General features: G+C 49.3%; 1 protein-coding gene across 29 annotated transcripts in view; it reads left to right on the forward strand.

Moving 5' to 3' along the window:
- Positions 1–13,759, forward strand: part of DOCK9 (dedicator of cytokinesis 9) — a 262,679-nt gene that overhangs the window by 228,716 nt on the left and 20,204 nt on the right. For 15 of the 29 annotated variants that reach the window (XM_084767073.1, XM_084767079.1, XM_084767087.1 and 12 more), the window contains 2 exons: positions 104–161; positions 2,153–2,259. In XM_084767073.1, coding sequence (XP_084623199.1) covers positions 104–161; positions 2,153–2,259 — 165 coding nt within the window. Of the gene's footprint in view, positions 1–103; positions 162–821; positions 900–2,152; positions 2,260–13,759 lie in introns of all 29 variants that reach the window. The other 14 variants (XM_084767070.1, XM_084767085.1, XM_084767065.1 and 11 more) reach the window with 1 other exon arrangement.

Consider the following 13,759-nt stretch of genomic DNA (forward strand, 5'->3'; position numbering starts at 1 on the left):
CCTCCGTTTTCAGCTGTTGATAGTGTCTTCAGCACTAATGGACGTGCTCTGAGGCATTTTTTAGTGACTCTTCTGAGCCGTTTGTTTCTGTCTTTTATTTCAGGCGGCAATGTGCTACGTCCACGTCACAGCCTTGGTGGCCGAATACCTCACACGGAAAGGTGAGGAGACCGCCTTGAGCCAGGCTCAGGGAGGGCGCCGTTTGCGCTGCACACTGCCTGCCGTCCTAGCCTCCTGCTGTTCCATAGAAACTAGCCAGTGAGCGTTGCATCTGGCTGCTCCTGGCCAGCTGCAAAGACTTTATTTTCCCCTAAGATAATTCCCACCAGAACTGTTTATCAACCGGTGACGGTTCTGATGGGAAGTTGTAGGACAGGGTTTCTGGAGTGCAGCCCTGTTGGCTTTACTGTGGGAGATGGCAGCTGTGCTGGGGGTCGGGCGGGGGGGGGGGGCGGGGAGGAGAGGCGTGTGCAGCGTGTGAGGCTGTGTAGTTGTGTGTTACACACTTGTTCTCATTGCTCATGAGCCCTCTTGGCTAAACAGTACCTGGAGCAGCCTTCGGGGTGTCACCTGGCTCTGGGATACCGGGGTTCTAGAAAAGCTGGCAGTCCGCACACAGTAGTGAAGAGTAGGCGTGCCCAGTCCAGGCTAAGGAGGAGCACCACGAAGGCACAGGTGCCAAGGCCACCAAGTGTCTGTTTTGTAGAATGGGTTTGTCAGCAGAGTCGACATGTGAGGAAATCTAAGGGAGCCGTGCTCACTTGGTACTTCCTGTTTCCTGCTGAGTCATTTTACCCAGCCATGCATTTCCTCACGTTTAGAAGCTGACCTAGCCCTCCAGCGGGAACCACCTGTCTTCCCCTACATCCATACCACCTGCCAGAGGAGGAGCCGGGGAGGTGAGCCTGAGGGTCACCCAGCTCCCACGGGTCCCCAACTGCTCTGTGGCTCTGGTGGCTTCTGTCTCAGTTCTTCACTCTGCGTTTCTAACCGTGCTCTCTGAGTCACTCGCAGCCATTGCTGTGTGCAACGAGAAGGGGGCATTTCGGTCATTTTGTCTCTTGTCCCATTGGCCCGAACGCTGGTGGTTGGTTTTTATATCTTTATTTTAGATATATGAATGTCTCCTCAAGTTCCTAGGTCAGTGCTTTGCTTTGGGGAGTCTTTGCTTCCCACACGGCCAGATTCAAAGTCAGACCGTATGAGCACCACGGTGGGAATTCCAGCTAACTCATGACTGACTAGAAATGACTAACTTGGGGCTGACTAGAGACCTGAACAGATGTGTAGCGGGCGTGCCTGTGCTTTGAGGCTCTTCTTTTTCAAAGCCTGATTTTAAAGCACTCTGCGGACCTTTCTCCTAAGACCGTCAATGGGCATCTCAGGCTAGAGTCGCTAAGTGTTTCAAGTTCCTTCCCACGTATGCACATCACACCACCGCTGCTGCGCTGGCTCAAAACTGTGTCCAAGGGTCCAACATGAGCTGCTACTGCTCAAGGAATTGACCCTCACCCTAGACACTGATCTCACATGTTGGTGCTGAGGCCCGCGAACGCCGGCCTCCTACTCCTCAGAGCTCAGAGCGCTGTATTAGAGGCCAGCCAAGCCAGCCCCTCAGGCCACACAGGACCGTTGCATCTTCTGTGTTACTGGAAGGAGCCGGGAGGGCTCCAGGCTGAGTCATGGGGCATCCCCCACCTGAGTGGAGAGATGGCCGACTACCTGAAGGAAGCGATTGGGTTTGAGCCACTTTACTTCTCTTTCCTCGGCTTTGGCTACTTGGTTTTTCTTGGTGTCTGACTGGTTCCTCTTGCCCAATCAAACTCTCCTTCCCTTCTTCATCTGCCACTAGCTTGACTCAACCATGATTTTCAGCCTATAGTTTATTTAAAGACTGAGTGGATTTTAATTAAGGTGGGTTAAAGAAAATGAAAAAGAGTTTTTAAAAAGTGAGGAAGTTGAAAATGAAGCCTGGGGAAATGAATGAAGAGAGGCCTTGCCGGTCCCCAGCCTCCCGTGTAGACGCTGGGCCAGTACGGGAAACTCCCACATCCCTTGCTGACTTCAACACAGAAACACGCAGGGCAGGAAAAACACGCGGGGTCCGGCCGCATTCCCACTGACAGTGCTCCATCTGCTTTCTCCCGCCTAGGCGTGTTCAGACAGGGCTGCACAGCCTTCAGGGTCATCACGCCCAACATCGATGAGGAGGCGGCCATGATGGAGGACGTTGGCATGCAGGACGCTCACTTCAACGAGGTGAGCCCCATCACAGCCACACGCCATGTGACATTTCTGTTGATGGCAGGTGCACAGAGTGGTGGTGCCAGCAGACTGCCTCACCTAGTAAACAGCCGCACTGGCTAAGTATCAGCCAAGAAAACTGCCGAGGGCCCGAGTGTCTCGGCGGTATCCCTGTTTAGGGCCGCACAGAGCCCCAAGTAGACCAGCCTAGGCTCGTGACCAGAGCACCCCAAAGTAGAGCCTGGTTCCTGCTCTGCATAAGTGCTGAGGCCCAGGGCCACCCTCGTCCACCTGCATCGACACTTTCTGCAAATGGTCCTCACAAAACAGGCCACCATGCCGCCACTTAACATATAAGGAGACAGTCTTGATGCTAAACTAGGAATATGAACAAATGCCAGTTTTCTAGCTGTGTTTGCTACATTCTCTCTTCGGGGAATCTCTGCTTCAGGGATGCGTCCGTGTGGACCTGTGTCTGTCTCCCTCCCCACAACCGCAGGCTTCAGTGAGAGTCAAAGGAAATCCTTATATTTCTGCAGTAAAGTTACCCACTTGTTCATTTGGAGAGAAAAGCAATCCGCAGGGAGGTGTTCACACCGTCTGCCTCCATCTGGCTGGCTTCATCGCCACAGGGCACGGTGTGGTGGCACACAGCCGCTAGTACAGTTCCTGGTTGTTGTCATGCCGGCCAGAAGGGCCCACGAGCACATAGCTCCCAGGATGTAGACTGGACCCATGGCCCCGCTTCTGAAAATGTAGCCTAGCGCCCTGTGAGGAGGGTTGAGAGGCCGTTACTGAGCGGCGTCGGTGTGATGTGGGTCCCTTTCATGTATGCATCGGCTCTAACAGGGAAAACACTAGGTGTGGGAGGCAGGAGGAGCCACGTTTCAATGACCAAAGGCTCTTTTGGGGCTTCAGTAAAACCTGAGATGTAGAAGGAGGGACTGGAGAGATGGCTCGGGAGTCACGAGTGCTTACTGCTCATGTGGGGGACCTGAGCTCCGACACATGCCTCACAGCACCCTCCTCTGGACTCCACATACACACAATTAAACACGAAATGTATGCCAAGCATGGTTGTGCACCCTAGTACTAAGAAGCAGAAGCAGACAGGTTTCCGTGTGTTCCAGGACAGCCGGGGCTATGTAGAGAGACTCTGTCTCCAAAAACAAAACAAAACAAACAAACAAACATGGAATATATAAAAGGGATCTTAAGTGCAAAAGGTTTAAGAATTGCTATTGTAAATTGTCTGGTCTCAAATGGTTCTCAAGACTAAAAGCTAAATGTGCACAAAGGAAGATGGTATATTGAGTGCACTTCATGAAATTTAAGTGTTAAAATCAGGCTTGAGAGATGACGCAGCCATTAAGAATGCATGCTGCTCAACCATCAGGGCCTGAGTTCCGTTCCCTGCACCCACACTGGGCAGCTCACAACCACTTGTAAGTGTGCCCTCTTCCTGTCTCTGTGGATACATGCACTCTTGTGTGTATATACACTCAGACACATACACACACATAAGCAAGTCTTTAAAGAAGAATACTATTGAAATAAGTTTAATCGTGCTAAGTAAAATTTTCTAATTATCCTGGGGGGGAACCTAAGTTGTTCACTCTGCAGTTTTCAGTGATTTTTTTTTCCGTCTTTATACCATGAAATGCCTGGACAGATGGTAGTTTGGGTTTTATAGTTAGTTGCTTAGCCACGCCCCCCCCCTACCGAGACAGGGTTTCTCTGTGTAGCTCTGGCTGTCCTGGAACTCACTCTGTAGACCAGGCTTGCCTCCAGCTCAGAGCAATCTGCCTGCCTCTGTCTCCAGCGTGCTGGGATTACAGATGTGCGCCACCACCACCCCGGCGGTTGGCTGGCTTCTGTGGGGGGTTGGATTCTTTGAAAGCAGGCATGACCGTGTTCTCTCTTCGTTACCTCTCCATCAGCCCTGGGGCCAGGTCATCCTCTGGAGGTCAGCGTTTTGTTTGGAGTTAGAGAGCGAGCAGGGCAGTGCCAAGCTAAGGATTTGAAAGTCCAGCTTCCAGTTAGCTGCCCTGCAGGACAGCATGCTGCTCACATTTGTGATTCTCAGTAAGTCACGGGCCAAGGGAGTTAGGAGAACCTAATGAATTAGCTCTGAGGTCATGTGCACACGCCCCTTGGAGGAGCTCTGAGTAAGGACTGAGCGTGTCACAGAGGCCTCTTTATCAGCTGTTTTCAGAATATGGCTGCTCCACCCTGTCCTTGAAGCATAAAGTAGGTAAATCTTTAACAAGGTCCAAAGTGCATGACAGGACAGTCTGTAATGCCTAGGATGAGACACCGAGGGCCATAAAGCCCCACTGTCAAGATGCAAACTGACAGGAAATAACCAGTTCTCAATGACAGGAAGACAGAAGCTGCTGTGCTGATCTTCAGGTCGGCTGCTTGGGTATCACAAGGTAAAGAGTAAGGTGGAGAATCTGTCCCCAAGAGGAAGGGATTAGACAAGCTGATGGGCAAGAAGCCTGTGACCCAGTAACAAAAGCCATGAGCCCGTTAATCTCCACAGGTGGATGTGATTAAACACATCAGTGCGCTAGCGTGACCTGCCAGGGAGCTACATAAAAGCACACAGCTGTCTTAGCAGCAGCCTCGGACCGATGAGTGTTTGGTCCATTTCTGCATTCCCTGGTGAGGCCACAGAGTGACTTCCGGGAGCCTTGGCCACACAGAAGCACCTGTTTCCAACACCTGCTAAGAAGTTAGGGCCTGAAAATGTAGAAGATTCTGAGTCCCCAAAGGTGCCGGAAATGTACCTGAAATCTCTTTCTTGACTGATGCGCACCAGGGTCCTGCCAAGATGGAGGCTGGATATTGGGGAAAGTGAAAAGTCTAAGAAGGAGACTAAGAAATCAAAAAGGGGGACTTGCCTGTGGCCAGGACTTGCACCTGCAGCCCAGCACTAGGAGGATTGCAGGAATTTCAAGGTGACCACAGAATGAGAGAAAATGCAGATAGGAAAACGATGTAAAATGCCAGTGGCTGTTCGTGGCCCTTCCACGCCATCACAACCGCTGAGAGCCTCTTAGCTTCCAAGTTCAGCCTTGGCCCCTCCGACCACGGCTTCTAGGTGCTGTCCTCGAGGAAACACTTCCTAGATGTCCCCGCAAAACCAAGGCTTCGCTTTAGTGGCTCTGGCTTCTTGTTAGTCACAGCAGATTCTTCGGCTCCAGATGACCCAGAAACCACAGAATCTCAGTGCAAAACATCACACAGATGGCTTAGTGTACTCTTCGCTTTCCTCTGAAACTTCACAAAGCAGGCCTCCATTGCCTGAGCTGCTCTCGAGTTTCTTGGTGTCCACAACGGCTCATGAATGAAGCTCTCAGCACTCAAAGGTTTTTTGTTTTTTTTTTTAAGCCCAAAGTTCCAAAGTCCTTCCACAGTCCTTCCCAAAACAACATGGTCAGAGCTGTCATGGCGGTACCCCACTCCTGGTACCAAAATCTGCCTTGGGGGTGTCTGCTTCTGTGATGGAACACCATGACCAGAGGCAGCCTGGGGAGGAAAGGGTTTGTTTCACTTAGACTTCCACATCACCGCTCATCATCAAAGGAACCCAAGGCAAGAAGCGGGAAGCGGGGGCTGTGCAGCCTGCTTTCTTATAGAACCCAGGACCACGAGCCAAGAGATGGCCCCACCCATAACAGGCTGGGCCCCCCCACACCAATCACTAGTTAAGAAAATGCCTGCAGCCTGATCTTATAGAGGAACCCACCCCCCAATGACATTAGCCATGTCAAGTTGACATAAAATCAGCAACCGCATATGGTGTCCTGTAGGTTCTCAGCAGCCTAGGCGTCACTCATCCCTCCAAGTTAAAGGAGTAGAGGGAGAGATAGAAACATGAGGAAGGGTCATCTTTAAAAACCCATGGGCTTTACATAGAGACTTTACTAGCTTCAACTGGGACCCACCCATGGCCCATCTCAGCCTCGGAGTCAGAAGAGCTCCATTGCACAGAGCAGCCATGTTGATGTGTGGACCAACAGGGACTCTAGATAAGAAGACAGAACAGTATTTCCTCCTTATCCGCCTGTGTGTAACCCCACATCAGCGCTGGTGGCAGTCTGCCCTCCTCCAGATCTCACACTATGAACAGTCTCCATCCCTCTCATAGACACTACTGCTGTGATTCCCACGGTGGTGTAGCCGTGCTGAGGTGACGTCTGTGGTTCCTAGGCAGAACACTGTCCTAGGCCTGGTAGACATGAATTGACTGTGAACGGGCCAACAGAGCGTGTTCTGTCGGGTATCCGTAAGAGAAATACACACAAACCAAGGTGTGTGCTGATGGGATGGTGCGAGTGTAACCAGAGGCTCGCAGGGACTTAGCTGCGTTTGCTGTCATTTCATCGTTATAACTCTGTGGGTGGGTGCAAAATGGAGCCACCTCCTTGATTTAAGAGAGTTGACTGCACCTGTTGTTATATTAAGCAGTAAATCCCACCTGGGCAGAGTCACCATTGAGTACAGGGAACGCTGTATGAACTCAGCCCAGCAAGTCTCTGGCTTTATTTAGACAAAACCATTTCAGTTGTGAAGCAGCTGCTGGCAATAGACAAAATGTTCACACCATAGAGCATCACAGACAAAAGGTTCACAACATAGAGCATCTCGGACAAAATGTTCACACCATAGAGCATCACAGACAAAAGGTTCACACCATAGAGCATCACAGACAAAATGTTCACACCATAGAGCATCTCGGACAAAATGTTCACACCATAGAGCATCACAGACAAAAGGTTCACACCATAGAGCATCACAGACAAAAGGTTCACACCATAGAGCATCACAGACAAAAGATTCACACCATAGAGCATCTCAGACAAAAGGTTCACACCATAGAGCATCAAAGACAAAAAGTTCACACCATAGAGCATCACAGACAAAAGGTTCACACCATAGAGCATCTCAGACAAAAGGTTCACACCATAGAGCATCTCAGACAAAAGGTTCACACCATAGAGCATCTCAGACAAAAGGTTCACACCATAGAGCATCACAGACAAAAGGTTCACACCATAGAGCATCACAGAAGACAGACATCAGTAGAATAGTCAGTGGCTTTACATCTCCGTTAGCTTTGGCATGTGTGCCCCACCTAACCTCCTTTTCCTTAGCTGGGAGTGTCCTGAGATCATCTAAGTTGCTTGTACCATGACCCTTAGTTGTGAGCAGGGGTCTTGGCCAGGGGACTTGTGTGGATGCTCTGTCCGTGGCTGACGCCAGAACAATCTTCATTCTGGGGTGAGCGCTGGGCTTCCTTGGCAGTGAGCTGCAGGGTAGAGATTCAAGGAGAGGTGAGATGGAACCCCTGCCTGTCATGGCCTCAGATGCTTGCTTTCCACTGAAGAAGAACAGCTGATTGACACTCCCCGAGAATCAGAAGTAGAAGTTGTCCATGTCCTGGGAACTTCTGTTTTGGCTTATTAATCCACCCATGTACTAGGCAGATATGCCTGTGCTAGCCACAGGGCTGTGCAAATAAGGAACTTACCTTGAAGGCTTTCACTTAGTGTGGACCCCAGACTTCCTGGACCCCTTTTATTAATCTTGATGATGCTATGTTGGCTCGTCATCCTCCGACCCAGCTCAGTGTGGGTAGGACACTAGAGTCAAGGTTTTTCAGATTTTATGTGTTTGTAAACACCAGATGTTACAGGCTGTTGTGAGCTGCCAGACATGGGTGCTGGAAACCAGTGTGGGTCCCCTGGAAGATCAGCAAGAGTCTTTCATTTCGGAGCTCTCTCTTCAGGCCCTGGAATCAGTTAACAAACCGTAGACACCAGAGACACGGCCTGGCTTTAATTGGTTACATTGATTTCATCCTAAGGTAGAACAAGTGACAGGTATGTGGGAAAGTTAAGTGCCACCCACAAACGGTTTCTTATATGGGAATTAATTATAGAGCATATACAAAGATGTGTGGGAACGCACATGATTGCTATGATGTCTCCATAGACAGGTGTGTGTGGGTGCACACCGTGAGTGTGATGTCTCCATAGACAGGTGTGTGTGGGTGCACACCGTGAGTGTGATGTCTCCATAGACAGGTGTTCAGTATCCTCAATTATGTTAGCACAACATCCTTATGAATGAAACTGGCTAATTTTCTTTTAACTTCCTCAATGGCTTATGGGTTTCATGCATTGAGATTTTAAGTCTAGTCTAGTGTCATAAAATGCATGCCTTAGGGATGCACAGGGTCCACACAGGCCCTCCCAGCCAGTCCCTGTGCATACGGAGATTATGAGAATTAGCTTGCTGTGTGTTTGTCCAGGGCAGGCAGCCCACCAGGCATTCTGCATGCCGGCTCTTCAGGTCATCACTGTCCGTCTGTTGTGTGGCTTCCCTCTGGTTTCCAGGGACAGTGATAGCTGATCCAAAGTAAATGGAATTTCTGCCTAGAATTTCATATATATTCTTTAGTATGTCTTAGTTTTATGACAATTATAATTTTATATTGACATGTATGGTCTATTAAACTTAGCTGTCTAAGATGACTGCCTTGTCGCCTCATAGAGCAGCTGTAATTGTCTGGGTTTAGGGCTTGCGTTAGTTTGGGTAGTTGTTCGCAGGTGCCTCAGTGTGTCCTACAGTCCATGAGGAGAGGGTTAGGGTTTGTGCCTTGTTATGTGTGTGAGTGTTTCTCTCTGTGTACCACGGCATGCCTGCCGGACAGTTGTGAGCCGTCATGTGGAGCTGGCATCTCTCCAGCCCCTGGGTTTGTTTTGTTTGCTTTTAGTTTATTATTGAGAAAACCTATACAAATTTTTTGTAGCAAGTATTAGCATTTCTTTGCAGTACGGGATGTATCTGGGCTGATGGGCTGCAGATCTTGAGCCCCCTGACATAGACAAGAGTGTGTATGGCAGAGTGTGACTGTGGCTGCTGACACGCTCTGCTCATTTGTGATAACAGCCAGTGTATTCTCTGGTGACACTCTGTATTACCCACTAATCTCTGTGTGTTTACCACACTCTGCCATCCCGGGGAGTCTCCTCAGCTGAACTCCCATCTTTTTTTCTTTTTCTTTTTTTGTTTTTTGTTTTTTGGTTTTGGTTTTGGGTTTTTTTTGGTTTGTTGTTGTTGTTTTCGAGGCAGGGTCTCTCTGTGTAGCCTTGGCTGTCCTGGACTTGCTTTGTAGACCAAGCTAGCCTCGAACTCACAGCGATCCACCTGCCTCTGCCTTCCTGAGTGCTGGGGTTAAAGGTGTGCACCACCACGCCCAGCATGAACTCCCATCTTTTTGTGCCAAATCGGACATGTCATTCTCTAGCGAACGTAACTATCTATATCTTACTGTATACACAAGTGTATCCTATATAAGCATATACTATTTGAATTCAGGCTGCATGTTTTTAAAACCTGTTTTCTAGGTTGACTAAGCCAGAGTAAAACTGTATTTAAATCTTACTTTTCCACTTAGAACCACTTGACAAGATTATGCACCACTCTCCTAGTGTATATTTATGAAGTGGCAAACATAGCGTTACTTGAAATGTACCTTATTTTATGTACGTCATGTTCAAGTCAACTGCTGCCTTCCTCGTGTGGCACTTCTGTGTCTCCTTTGTTAGATAGCATATGTCTGTCTGTGTGTTCATGGCTTACACACTTATCTACACTTAGGGCTGGGCAGGTGGCTCCGTAGTTAAGAGCGCTTGCTGCTCTCTCAGAGGACTCAGGTTCTATTCCCAGCGCCCAGATGGTGGCTCCCACTGCCTGTACCTACAGTTCCGGGGGATTTGATGCCCTCTTTTAGTGTCCTTAGGCGCTACTTGCTCGAGGTACAGAGACAGACAAGCAGACACATGTAAATAATTTTTAAAGATACGTTTTTTAGAAATTATCTTCATTAGTGCTGGGCGTGGTGGCGCACGCCTTTAATTCCAGCACTTGGGAGGCAGAGGCAGGCTGATCACTGTGAGTTCTAGGCCAGCCTGGTCTACAAAGCGAGTCCAGAACAGTCAAGGCCACACAGAGAGACCCTGTCTCGAAAACAGTCAAACAAAATTTATTTTTATTGAATGACTAATTTCTTTGTTATGCAGAAAACTTTGATTATGCCTTTGCAGTGTGTTCAAGCCTCCCCTCCCCTGACGAGTGGACACCTGGTGCACGTTTCTCCGGCCCATCAAACCGTGTGTCAGTTCTTCGCACGCCACTGTGGGGAGAGCAGGCTTTATTTCCTCCCACTCTCCTGGTGGCAGTCCTTCACCGAGGGAAGTCAGGGCAGGTGCATGGAGGCAGGAGCAGGCCATCCAGGAGAGGCCTGCTCAGCCTGGCTTCTTTTACACCTTAGGACCACTTGCCCAAGGTGGCAGCACTTACGATGGGCTGGGTCCTTTCACATGGGTCATTAGTGAAGAAAACATGTCACAGGCTAGCCTGGTGGAGGCATTTTCTCAATTTTTTCTTCCCACATGCCCGTGGCTTGTGCTGTGTCGCCTGTCTTCCCTTCCCCTCATATTTGGAAGGACACCTCTGAATTCCTGACTCACTGTGAGGTCTTTACGGAGCCCTTGCTGCCGTCTTCATGAGCTCTTGATGGCCCTCTCTCCTACACGGAGCAGGTGGAGTATTCTGTGTCACTCCTTTATCAGTTAGTTCTGCGTCTTGGTACATCAGCGCTGGCTGCTGAGAACGCTTGCAAATCCCCTCAGGGCCCTTTCTCCAACAAAACTGTCTTGGTCAGTTTTTATTGTCTCTACGACAAGTACCTGAGAGGAGATGTTCAGGGGAAGGGAAAACTTACTCACCTTTTCAGAGGCTTCAGTCAGGTCTAGTGAGGTCAGATAATCAGGCCGAAGGGTGTGGTGTCACAGGATGCTCACCTAATGGCCGTTAGGAATGAGAGAGCGCAAGGGGCCAGGGTCAGGCGATAGAGGCACAGGCTTAGTGCTCCTTACAGAGACTGACCTGCGCTTTGGGATTTGAACAAGTGCATTTTTGTAGAAAACAAGAGTGAAAGGACAAAGAGCAGAAAGAGAAACAGCACCGTGACTGCGCATTATCATATGTGGCACGCACTTCACCCAGCGGAAACATTTGGAATAGCCAAGTAGGGAGAGGCAGCAAAGGTCAGATCAGATCAGCAGCTGGAACGGCCATGCTGGCTGCCTGGGTGAGAGCTTTTGATGCCTGACAGAGAGCATCCTCTCCACAAAGAATCCAGCCTCTCCCACTCAGCATTCTTACTCCATGGGATAAAACAAGAGCAGCTTCTGTGGGCGATGGGTTAGTTCCTGCCGCTCTCGAGGCAGCAAGTGTCTTAACACCCTTGGCTGTTTGCTCTTCTCATTCCTCCTTGTTTCGGGGAGCAGCCTGCGCTAGGGCAGCTGTGGGGGACCCTGGAAGTAGACATGCTTGAGCCTGAGAGGGGAGCCCACCTCGCCCCCAGAGTCTGCTTTCAGCTGGTTACAAATGACACGTGGCAGATTATCAGTATAACTTGTACCTAGTGACCGGCACTGAGTTACGAGGGTGGTGAGAGCTGTAGTGAGGACAGCAGCGCAGGGGCAAGCCTGCCTGCCTTAAAAAGAGAACAAGTCCTAATGAGTGAGTTCACACAGAAGCAAAAAGAGCTAAATGGTATATACTCACTTATATCGAGACACTAGTCCAAGGTGTACGTCCCCATGAAAAACTGTACCTACCAGGAAAGTGGGTAAGAGGGGAGGACATCCTATTGAGACTTTAGGTGTGAGAAGCCTGGGAGAATAAGGAAATAGAAGGATCCAGCGGGTTCTGGAAAACTACAGGCAAGTCTGGGCCCTGGGGTCCTCCACAAACTATGGCAACAGCCAAGAAAAATATAGGCAGTAAACCTCGAACCCCTACCCGGACTAGCCGATGGACATTCTCCACTGTTGAGTGGAGAAGGAGATCTGACTTTCACACAAACTCTGGTGCCCCATATTTGAACATGTCCCTTGGATGGAGATGCCTGGTGGCACTCAGAGGAAAGATAATAGGTCACCAAGGAGAGACTTGATACCGTATGAGCATATTCAGGGGGAGGAGGTCCCCCTCAGACACAGACTTAGGGGAGGGGAGGGGAGTAGGGGGGAAGTGGGAGGAAGGGAGGAATGGGAGGATACAAGGGATGGGCTAACAACTGAGATGTAATATGAATAAATTAATTTTTAAAATACATTTAAAAAAAAAAGAAAAAGGAAAAAAAAGAAAGAAAACAAGTGAGCATCTGCCAGGAGGGGAGAAGGGCTCGGATGCCCTGCCGACTTTGAAAAGTTTAACAGTGCTTGTGATTCTGAGGAGCCTGGAGGTAACGTTAGCGTCCATGTGCAGCCGTGTCTGCCCCTTCTGCCAGAGATAAGGGAAGGGCTCCTCTTGGTAGAAGAGGCTCAGCTTCAGCTTCACAGGCTCCTGAGGCAGAAACCGTCCTGCAGCCCACGCTGCGCTCACCATTGGATATGCAGACTGCACTCTGGACTTGGAGGGATTGGGGTTTCCTTTGGACCTGACAAAAACAAATAATTTACTTCTGATTTTTATTATACTATAATTGCTAAGGCACAGAACTAAAGTTATCTAGTGTCCCTTAGCTGATCCACGATAACTAGGAGGCCATCATGTTATCACTGCAAATAAATAGAAGGAGATGCAGCAGATCTGATACGGAGAGATTTGTTGTAGAAGCCTGGGGAGAGAATGCGAGAGCAGTTAGGGCCTGAGGGGAGGAGGGAGGGGGGCGGGAGGGAGGGAGGGAGGGAGGGGGTGTCTGGTTAGTCCTTTTATATCTGGTGCACACCTGGTGGTGGGCAGCAGATGATGATGTCAGGATGCTAAGCAACCAAGAGGCAGAGCAAATCACTAACAGGCAGATCAGCTTGTGAACTAACAATCATTATATGTCTGTTCATGGTGTGGCTATGGCAACTAGTAAAACCAACTGTACCTCTACACACACACACACACACACACACACACACACACACACACACACACACATATTGCATTTGTGGTAAGCCTGGATGTTAGAATACAAGGGGCCAGATGATGCCACTGTAGAATAGTTTGAAAATAAGGCTTCGTGCTGATGACCAATTACATTATCAAAATGCCTTGGCTACAGCTTTGCTGTCCCCTGGGAAACTGGGTTTCCTTGGACCCCTTCACTCTCCTCTGTGACTCCATGGCAACAGTGCTTGGGAGATACCCAAGGTGGTGAGCCTGACCTAAGATCTGTGAGAAACAGAGGCCTTGATGAAGCTCTTCACCACCTCTCACACACAGAGGAGATTTAGTAGCTAGCACCCAGTATTGCTAGCATCACTGAGAAAACTATAAACCTGCTTCTAAGAACCACGTGGTTACTATATATGTCAGGTGCTGTGAACTAGTATGTACCCTGGCAGAAATAAGGTTTTATTAAGCAAAAGTAATAGAAAGTAATGATTGAAATGCGAGACGCTTGCTTAACTGCGTTAACATACAGGGTTTACAGATA

The sequence above is a fragment of the Acomys minous genome (genome assembly GCF_964271855.1).
Source record: "Acomys minous genome assembly, chromosome: 18".
Lineage (NCBI taxonomy): Eukaryota > Metazoa > Chordata > Mammalia > Rodentia > Muridae > Acomys > Acomys minous.